The 10359-nt window shown below is 49.7% G+C and overlaps 1 protein-coding gene across 1 annotated transcript; it reads right to left on the minus strand.

Moving 5' to 3' along the window:
• Nucleotides 1–8033: 8033 nt before the first annotated feature.
• LOC123095829 (protein FAF-like, chloroplastic) lies at nt 8034–9988 on the minus strand. Its single transcript, XM_044517396.1, has 2 exons — nt 9853–9988; nt 8034–9734 (listed from the first exon to the last, which is right to left on the minus strand). Exon 2 carries the CDS (start codon nt 9679–9681, stop codon nt 8446–8448), a length of 1236 nt encoding a protein of 411 aa, XP_044373331.1. The 5' UTR covers nt 9682–9734; nt 9853–9988; the 3' UTR covers nt 8034–8445.
• Between the last annotated feature and the right edge of the window lie 371 nt (nt 9989–10359).

The raw sequence follows: 10359 nt of genomic DNA on the forward strand, positions 1-10359 counted from the left end.
CCTCCATTAAATGGGTAGGTCTGCAGTTCGAAGCACATAGCGCGCATGATTTGAGGCTTGATAGTATAAATGTCGAAATCTTTTGAAAATTTTCGAAAAATATGCACTGAACATTTCTTATATTCATTGAACATTTTCTTAATGTACATTGAACAATTTGAATAATACACGGTGGACTTCTTTGAATATAAGATGAATATTTTTCAAAAATTATGAATATATGCGTTCAACAATTTTCAAATATGCATTGAACATTTAGTAAAAAATATGTTGAACAATTTCATAATATACAATGAACATATTGTAATACACGATGGTCATTTTTATAACACAAAGATGGACTATTTTTAGTTTTTTACAATATACCATGAACATTTTCTGAATGCATTGAACATTTTTTGTAATATGCGGTGAACCTTTTGTATAATACGCAATAAAGAAGAAGAAAACAGAAACTGAAAAAAAAACATAAAAGAAACGTAAAAGAAAAACTGAAAGGAAATAAGGAACCAAGACAGAAAATAAAAGAAACCGAAACAAAGCAACTGAAAACCGGATAAAATAGTCAAAAACTGAAAGCAAAAAACCGTAGAAGAAAAACGAAAAAAAAAACCCGCAAGAAACAACGAAGGAAAACAACAGCAAAGGAAAACGGCACAGGAAATCCATACGTCGGCCGGCCCAAGTGGTGATCCCTTCAGGGAAGCCGCAGCTCCTGGATGCACACGCGCGTCAAATAGGATCCACCGATGTAAGGTGTAAGAGCATCTCCAACAAGTGCGCTAAAAGAATTTTGCATCGCCGAAATAGCGTTTTTACGCGCGGGAGAGACAAAGAGGTTTTCAAGATTCACAAAAACACGGCGCCCAACGCGACGGCCCCACCTCCAGCAGCCCGCGCGCACAATCAAGCGCCCAATTTTTGCAGCGCAACAGCCCGCGTGCACACCCGTGCGCTAAAGATTTTGGTGCGCATTCTATTTTACAGCGTCTACTGGAGCATTGTTTTTTATCTCCGGCATACAAAAACGATGATTTTTAGCGCGTGAAGCATATTGGGGGCGTCTGTTGGAGATGCTCTTGATAAACCTCAGGTAGGTAGAAATTGCTCGGAGTGTACCGAACAAAACCAGGAGAGAAGCACAGAACCTGTCGCTCACTCGCCTCGCGCAACTGCGGCGTTGGACCGGCTCAGGTAACGAAGGAAAGGCTTCGTTCATCGTTTGGCAATTAGAGAGCGAGCATCAGTCCATACAAAACTGGGCCGTGTGGGATGCGTGCAAACTAAACAAATGTGGGTGCTGCTGGGCGGATTCGCTCCCTGTTGTAACACAAAGGCTTCTTGTCCCTGGTGGTCCTGTGATAAGCGTTTCAGTGAACTTCTCCATCACTAGGGAGTGAGGCTTATCCCTGTCACTCACAGTTTTGCTGCTCGCGCCCGGACGGACCCGGAATATGCCCGTTCCGTTGGTAAAGAAAATTCCAATGTGCGCGCGCTACCAGATGCCTACATGGAGACCACTGGGTTAAAGCTCCAACACGGAGCTAAATATGTTTCCTAGTAGACGAGAATTAACCCCTTCTTTGTGCCGGGTGCCGACCACATTCTGTTCTCTTGTTATTCCACGCTGCACTGCACGGAGGCAGCGACGATCCTGATCCATGTAAGGTGCTGCCTTACATGGAGCCATGGCCATGCAAACGACACAACCGCTCTCCAGCAGTCCAACTTGGCATCCATTTCGCTTTCTTGCTCCCGCTCCTTAACCACAGAAGCGGACGATCCTATCCGCCTACGGAGATCTACAGCGAATAACGGCGCTCGCCCGGTTCCTGTCCACAAAATAAAATTCCACCCAGTGTTAATCCAACTCAGACGCATGACATGGTTCCCGTCTGTTGTCACGAGGCTGATCCGTTGGGCCATGATGCCAAAGAAAACGTGTGCTGAGAAAGCGAGACGGGTCGAAATCACCGGGGGTCGACAGCCAAAACAACAAGTTGAAACCATCACCGATCCGCACGAACGATTTCAGGGAGTGCGAAAGCAGCGCACACATGCATGGCAGGCAGGCAGGTAAAGCGTGCGGGAAGAAGAATCGGCCATGTAGGAGCGCGCCTTTCCCCTTCACTAGCGCACCTTTGGCCGAGGGCGATGCGGAGAATCCTTGGTGCTGTCCATTTCACATGCTGGCTAGTGGAGGGAGGAATAACCGTTTGCTTTTCTCGTTCTAGACTAGTGCTCCCTCCGTTCGGAATTACTTGTCTCGGAAATGGATGTATCTAGAACTAAAATACGTCTAGATACATCCATTTCTGCGACAAGTAAATCCGAACGGAGGAAGTACTCGCTAGTAGCCAACAAAGAAACTGTATGATGCGGGGTGTTGGTTGGCCGGTATGTATGTTTTTCCGATGCCTAATGTGAGCCGTGCAACGACGTGAGCCTCCATAATTTTATTTATGTCGCGGACAAAAGACCAAAGCGAAAATGAAAAGATGAAGGGGGAGAATGTTTTCTTTGTCAGGTCGAGATAAGATCGCATCTCCGGCCTTGGCAATTGGCTATAGGAGCCCACGGGAGTGCCGAACATCGCCATGGAAAGGCATTTGACGACATCAATGGAATTTGCTGCCGATTCTTCTTTTGGTAAAGAAACATAACTGCAAAGCAGACGACCGCGTACGTACATACTTCGTTTTTTTCTCAACATTTTGACAAGTCTATTTCCTTTTCTAGATTGTTATATACTTATTCAGCTGGCAGAGCGAAAGTGACGCGATGCAACTTCCAAACGGGGTGCTATGTCGTACTCGTATAGGCAGGCACATACCTGAAATGCATAAATAAAACATTGTGAAAACACTCATATTGATTTCCGGAATATAGTTTTTTCTTGGAATGGTAAGGTGTAGGCAGTATACTAATGGCAAAACTAAAGCGAACTTTGGCAAGGTGAGAGAAAAGTATTGGGTTCTTCTTTTCCACGTCGTGATGCACCACGATTATTACGTTAATTTTTCGTGTAAACAATCTCGAGCTCTTGTCGCTGCTAGGCTACATAGTGCCCTTGCCTTTCCCCTCCCTACATTATTCATATCATATGTTGCCGCATAACCAATGGGAGCAAGGCCTTTGAAATTCTCTACGACGTCATTAGCTAGTCTAACACTACTTTACAATCACGAGTAGGTCAACATCATCACTCTAATCAAGCCGGGCCAGTTCGTTGCTTGTTTTCTTTCCATTAGGATAATCGTCTCCCTAAGCGAGCAGATAAGAGCAGGCGAGTACCTTAATTCCTACGCAATTGCGTCCATTCGCCACGCGTCTCTTTCGCACTCACTTTGTTTATGCAGTTGACTTCCACAAGAGCTTTTTTGCCTCCATGGCTTAAATATCTGTCTCATCCTCTCTCAAGTTACTTTTGATCACACATTGTAGTATATGATGTAGGCCGTCCATAGAGTATTAGTAGTAGTAGACAAACTAATGTGCATGCATCTGCCTATCTGAGACCACAGGTGAAGAACACTCTCCACTCAACTCCACATACTGCTATACAGGAGTACATGGAGAATAAACTTTGACCTCGTGATCATGAGTGGCATGCACTTTCGGGCAAAAACATATTTAACCACTAATTAAGTTGACGAATATGGTCAGCCATGCATGCCTATGGACCATCAGCTAGCTTAGCTAGGTTGGTGTGGGTCTGAGTGTGAGTAATCATACTGGGCGGCAATTAACTAGTCCCTAGCCTATGACATCAGATAACTTAATTCGATCGTCCGCAATAGATTCTGTCTCTGTGCATGCATCGATAACGTCCATACATTCATGGACTTCATCGCAGTTCCAACCGACCGTCTTGTGGATAATATATACGCCATGCAGTAGAAGAGCACCCTATTCTGTAGCCTCACGAGAACTTTCTTATGCTCCTATAAAAAAAATAGAAAAAGGAATACCCTAGCTGCATGTCTTCATACCACCAGCCTACGCACGTACAAATTCGTAGGGAACGCCGGCCATGTCGAACCTAACTTATGATGCCATGTAGTAGAAGAATCAGAGGAGCCGTCTAATTTGCATCGTTTCACATAAATGGAAAAGATATGTGGAGTGGGCGAAGAAGGACATAGAAAAGAAGACACCGTCCGTCCGTGTGTGTTTTTTTAATCACCTGGAACACCAAAAGGCTCGCGCCGCCCAGTAGGAACTGCACACGTTGACATTGCCATGTTATTTTTTTTGAGCCAAAGAGAGGCCACCATTGACATTGGCACATGCATGCATAACCAACCCACTTCCATTCCATTTCATGTGCTCCAACAAAAGCTACTCCATTCCACATGCATTATTAACCGCTGCATGCGGCACGAACCGGCCGGCCGGGCAAAGCTGGAAAAGCGCAGCCGAACATTGCAGCAACGGGAAAGGGCAAGGCATCGCCGCCGGCGTGGAGCAGCGGCATTGCGACAACTCACGCCCGTGGTCGTACGCCACTAGCTGTATTCGCATCGGTCGGCCAGGGGGGGTAGGGGCCGGCGACGTCGTTTCGGCCGGATGCGCATCGGTTCCCGCTACGCCCCATGCAGATCTTCCGGGTACGATCTCTGATCTGTACCGGTGTACGTACGCGCTCCTCCGTCGATCTTGTCCGCTCTTTCCCTCTACATCTTTTGCTGGTGACCGGCTGATTGGGCCGTCGGGAGAGGGTGTGATCTTCCGGAATGATTTGGTTCGTGGGCGGTGCGCTGCGTTTTTCGCCTTTTGTCACATCGAAAGCTTCTTGTATTCTTGTCCATGGAGACAGAAATGTGATGTGAAGGGTGAGGAGCATAGTCCGTATACGTGCGTCCAGTACGGGCCGTCCGCTCGGTGTCAAAGGAACAACATACATTCCTAGACCGGTGAAGCTCACAGGTAGGTGTCACGTCAAAAATGAAAGAAAGGTAAAGTTCACAGGTGGTGCACGGACCGATGAAATCAAGTGGAACAACATTAGTGGTACAATGAATATCTCTCAGAAGAAAAAGAAAAAGAAAAAACATTACAGTGAATAAGGTGCAAAGATATTTTAAAATTTAACTTTGAACATCAATTTAACCAATGAAATATGAGTTATGCACGTGCGACCAAAGTTACATCACTGAATTCATATTCAGAAAAAAGTTTTCAGTGATATAGTTTTGAAGTCACATAACTTATGGTCCATTGGTTAAAGTGGTTGTCAAAGTTATATCTCGAAATGCATTCACGTCTTATTCACTGGAATGAAGAGAGTAGTAAGCAAAATCCATTGGGGAGTTCATATTTTATTAACTGTCGTTTTGTATTTCATGTTTGTTTTGATCTTGTCTCATTAGTTGACATATCGCTATTTTTTTTTTTTGCTCATTTGCACCACTTTTTAGATCCAATTTCTGAAATGTTCCATTTTGTTGTTGCAGTGGATCTTAGGCATATGTCGTCAAACATGCAAGGTACTACCACTGCTACGGTCTAAATGATTTTATATTAGTTTACAGGGAGAGTGCATGATTCAATTGGTCGAGAGCACCGACCAAATGATTGTATCTTTGTATGTTCAATGAACATATACTACTAGTACCTCCGTACAGACAAGCGTGTATGTTCCGTGCAATTTGTTTCATTGGATATGGTGCTACGGTGCAGGGCTTCCAGCCTCCATGCTCCGTCTGATCGGCCCTTTGATTGGTTCAGCATCATATCCCCTGAAACAGCCGGCGGCCGTCACAGCCTGGTTGCAGAACTGGCGCCGCAAATTGCCTACAAAACAGCTGACGGAAATTCACAAACATATCATGTGAAGACGATGTCTTCAGTCATCTAAGTAGTACAAGTTGGACATTTGGTAATTGGTACCTTGTCCGCTCGAATAATTCAGTACGTAGATGAGGTCCATTCCATGTCTTTTCGCCGAGAAAGATGCCTATTTCTCCATCATTGCATTCTCTCGCCAGTGGCCGACCTAGGAACTGAATACTAGGGGTGCCAAATATCAAAACATTGGTAAACTTTTTTGAAAAAATTACACTAAAGTATTATAATTTCGTTTAAAACATCGTTGTAATTCCAAAAAAATAGTCTAAGATAGCATTCAGTTATTACAAAATTAATGTTAAGTATACCATATACACTAGTTTTCATGGCACCCATCGTACCCCCACTAGATTGGCCCTGTCTCTCGCCATGAAAATTCAACATCGGACAAATAAATATACGAGGAATTTTCAGTACTTCTGTTAGAGCATTTCAAACCGATCCCCTATATCAACTTAATGGAGTAAATTTGGCTTCTTTTTACTCCACTAAGTTTGACCTAGCCAATCCCCTATACCTTTGTCGGGAAAAAAAATCCCCTATACAACTTAGTGGAGTAATTTTTTTACCCCATTCCTAAAAATCTGAGTATATTTACTCCATCCCTACGCGGCCGAGTAAAATTGGCGCCTCTTCTCCCCTCCTCCTCTTCTCCCCCCGCACCACCGTCGACGCGCCCCCTGCCCTCCTCCGCCCCTCTGATGGCCGGACTGGTGGCCGCCGGTCCGCGCCGCCACGCGTGCGGGTCGTCTTCCGCGGACTCTTCATCAAGCCGCCGTCGCCGGTCCCCCGATTCGCCCGCCGCCACGTCCCTACGCCGATTCGACGACTTTCCCGTCCTCCCTCCGCCCCAGCCGTCGACGAGGACCTACCTCGGTGTCCTGCAACGGCACTGGGGGACGTGGGTGGCCGAAATCACGGATCGGGGTACCCACACCTGGCGGTACCTCGGGAACTGTTCACACGTCCGAGCTCGCGGCCATGGAGTACGACCGTTGGCAGGTCCGCTACCATGGCGCGGCGGCCCTGCTCAACTTCCCCTTCGGCATGGCTCCGGTCCACCTCGTCCTGCCGGAGTCGGGGGTGGTGAGCTCTGCAATGGCGCGGGAGGACCACGAGGAGAGGGAGCGCCTCAAGGTCGAGGCTGCTGACGAGGCCAACATGGAATAGCTCCACCGGGAGCACCCGGAGCTCGTGGAGGCGGAGCGGATGATCTTTGCTGTCGCCGGCGGCGAGGTTATCGTTATATCCTCCTCCGACGAGGTCGAAGGCGGCGATGACGAGTGAAGGAGTGTCTTCCTCGACGACCCCGACGATGGCACCGGCCCGGACCCGGCTCACGACACACCGTACCTAACGAGGAAAGATTGGTTCGACCTCCACTTCGACCGAAAATAGTTTAGTTGCTTTTAGTTTAGTTTAAATTTATGTTTTATGTTTGGTTGTGCAAAACTATCGATGTTTATATTTGAATGTATGCTACTTTCGGTTCAAATTGCTTTGAACTTGATCAAATCGAAGTTTACTCTGTTAAGTTTAGGGAATTGGCTAGAAACAGCCAAAAATTAATGGAGTATATATATATACTCCACTAAAGGTTTTACTCCCTTAACTTTTAAGGAATCGGCTAGAGATGCCCTTAGTTAGTACTAGATTTATTTCCCATTGGTAAATCAGACTTGCATTCTCGATAGCATGAACGTGGGCAGCAACTAGACACTCTTCGGTGTAGCGACTTATCGACTTGTGCACAAGCTCGTTCTAATGGCGGTACTGGTCATTCGACGGTCTAGGAACGAGACATCAATGTAATTTTTATTATGCTTTTATTATGATGTTTCGTACTTTTGGCGAACTTTTATAATAATAGATCTGAATTTTTTCTGGAAAATGGGCACACATCGAGGAATGCATGAGGCGGCAAAATCAACGTCACGCGCATCTAACCGTTCCGCGTGATCGATCGATCGATCGCTGTAGGGCTACCCGAAGTGGCAGGCCAAACTATACTATTTCGCGCATCCCCTATGTCTCGTTTTGTCTCAAAGCACGTCGATTATTCGGCACGCACGTACGCCGTCACGATCTTCTCACGGATAAAACGGAAACGGAAGTAGGCGGCACGACCTCATCATTGCACATGATGCGTATGTATGAAAATGGCAAGCCGATACTACGATCTGTTATACAGCCAACAATCTGTTAATTTCATTGAATAATTACTCAAATCACACTGGAAATACATCACGAGTGCAGTGCTACGGTCACGCCGGCCGGAACCAGAGCTAGCCGCTGCATGCACCGGGACCAAACGGCGACCCGACCGATCGATCGATCGGGGAAAAAAGAGCGACACATGGGCGGCATGTGTCACAAAAAAGCCCGGCATGCATGCAGCCAGCAGCCACTGTGGCCACGGATTAATTGAGGTTATTATCCCACTGGCTAGGCTAACTATCTGGGATCTGGGACGGGAATAGTTTAAGCCTGGCAACCGAACTATCGCATTAGCAGCAGTGCAAATGCTGGGTGATTGATTGGACATGTGTTTGTCTCGTGGTTTTGCTTTCTTCGGGCGAGCGCACGTGCGAGCGATTAGGAGGTGGCAATGCAGTACTGCTCCAGGATGAAGAGCGGCTTCTGCCGCAGCTGCCGGCACCGGCGCACGCTCTGCAGCAGGTCGTGCTTGTCGCCCCGCCGCGACGTGAACAGGAGCAGCTGCTGCTTCGTGTCGGCGGCGGCCAGGGCCGACGACGGGTGGTGCCGTCCGCCGCACTCGTCCTCGTCCTCGTCACTGTCATCGCCGTCGACGGGAGTGTGCGGCGCGCCGGTCTCAGTCGACGCCACCGCGACCGCGGCCGCGAGCGTCGTCGTGGACGAGGGCACCCGGCGCAGCGTCGGGGTTTCCTCGCGGGCGGACGGCTCGGAGTGCGGCGCGTCGGCGTGGCCCCGGGCCTGCTCGAAGGTGAAGGGCGTGCTGCCCACGAACTTGTTGATGACGAGCGTCGACCGGTGCACCTTGGCGGCGGCGGGCGCCTGCGGCTGCGAGCTGACCTTCACCTCCACCATGGTGCCTCTGTCCACGACCTCCACCTCCTCCTCGTCTTCCTCCTCCTCCTCCACCTGCATGGCCACCTCTTGCTCTGGCTCGCACTTGTCCTCCACGACCGGGAAGTAGGACGCCTCGGCCGGCGCGGCGCTCTTGCTCGCCGCGCTCTGGCCACGAGCAGAGCACTCGATGAAGGAGAGGCAGAGGCGGCCGCCCTGGCGGTTCGCCTGGAGGTACCCGCGCGGCCTCACCACCACCGCCTCGACGACGAGGCGGCCGTCCTGGCGGCGCGAGCACATCTTCAGACACGGCCCATCGCGGCTCGACATGGATGGCAGCGGCGGCGGGAACGAGCGGCGCGGCGACCGTCTCCCGCCCGAGGAGTGGTAGTTCACCGCCACGAGGTCGTCGGCCGGGTAGCTTTCTTGTGCGGCACTGCTCTCCCAGAAGGACTCCTCTGCCTCGACGGGCGCCGTCGGCAGCGGCGAGCCAAAGAGGCAGGACATGTCGAAGTCGCCGGAGCCGGTTTCGCAGCCGAGGCTCTCGGTGCAGACCTCGAGGCTCTTCTGGCTCATCGACCGTCGCACGCGCGGGCTGACGTACGGCTTCTTGGCGGCGGCCACCTTGCTGTCCACGCCGGCCTGGATGGCATTCCATATGTCGACCTGAGCGGGCCGGTCGTCGGCCACCACCACCTCCGGCTTGTGCGGCTTAGCCGGGCGCAGCCAGGCGGGGGTCTCGAACGCCGGCACGGCCGGGCCACGGCACACGGCCACCGACATCTTCGCCTTGGGTGGGAAGATGTGAAGTGGCGGCAGTAGCGAAAGGCTGCTCCCTGGGGAGAAGCAAGTTCAGAAAAGAGGTGAGCAAGAGATGAACGGCTTGCGGTGCATTTCTCGGCTTAAAAAAACATGCAAGAGCCAGAAGAGCAGGCGTTGTGGCAGCTTTCTTACCTCAAGGAACGTCAATAGACACCAGAAGGCCTGGAAAAACTTGTTTTCTGAGGGTTGGGAGGTGTTGTTTTGGGAGGCGATCACTGGCTGATCTTCTTGTTGTTAACAGAAGAAAGAAGCTGCTCTGTTGCTGGCATGTATGATTTGGTTTGCTGAGCTCCGAGGGCTATTTGTAGGCGGGGGAAAGGAGAGAGAATGGGTGGCATTGGCCGTCCAAGGCCAAAGGAGAGGGCCCCATGCTCCCCCACTACTTGCCTCCGCCACCATACTCTGTTTTCCTTCGCCTTTTTCGCAAGTTACACTTTGGCATTTTCTTTTGCTAAAATTCACCTTGGCACTTCATATTGCAGTTTAGCTGCACGTCGGTCGCCTAAATTTGAAAGAGGATCAGCCGATTCTACGGGAAGGAAGCAGCAACCACGCGGAGCACCGACATCAATGACGGCGTCGTCGGGGCGAGCGAAGCGAGGTTTGGGGACACCGGCAAGACCTCAGCTAGGAACAAGC

Source organism: Triticum aestivum, chromosome 4D, assembly GCF_018294505.1.
Source record: "Triticum aestivum cultivar Chinese Spring chromosome 4D, IWGSC CS RefSeq v2.1, whole genome shotgun sequence".
Classification (NCBI taxonomy): domain Eukaryota; kingdom Viridiplantae; phylum Streptophyta; class Magnoliopsida; order Poales; family Poaceae; genus Triticum; species Triticum aestivum.

What these genes read in the sequence shown, in the direction of transcription:
- LOC123095829 (XM_044517396.1), bottom strand. Translation starts at nt 9,681, where the DNA reads ATGTCGGTGGCCGTGTGCCGTGGCCCGGCCGTGCCGGCGTTCGAGACC.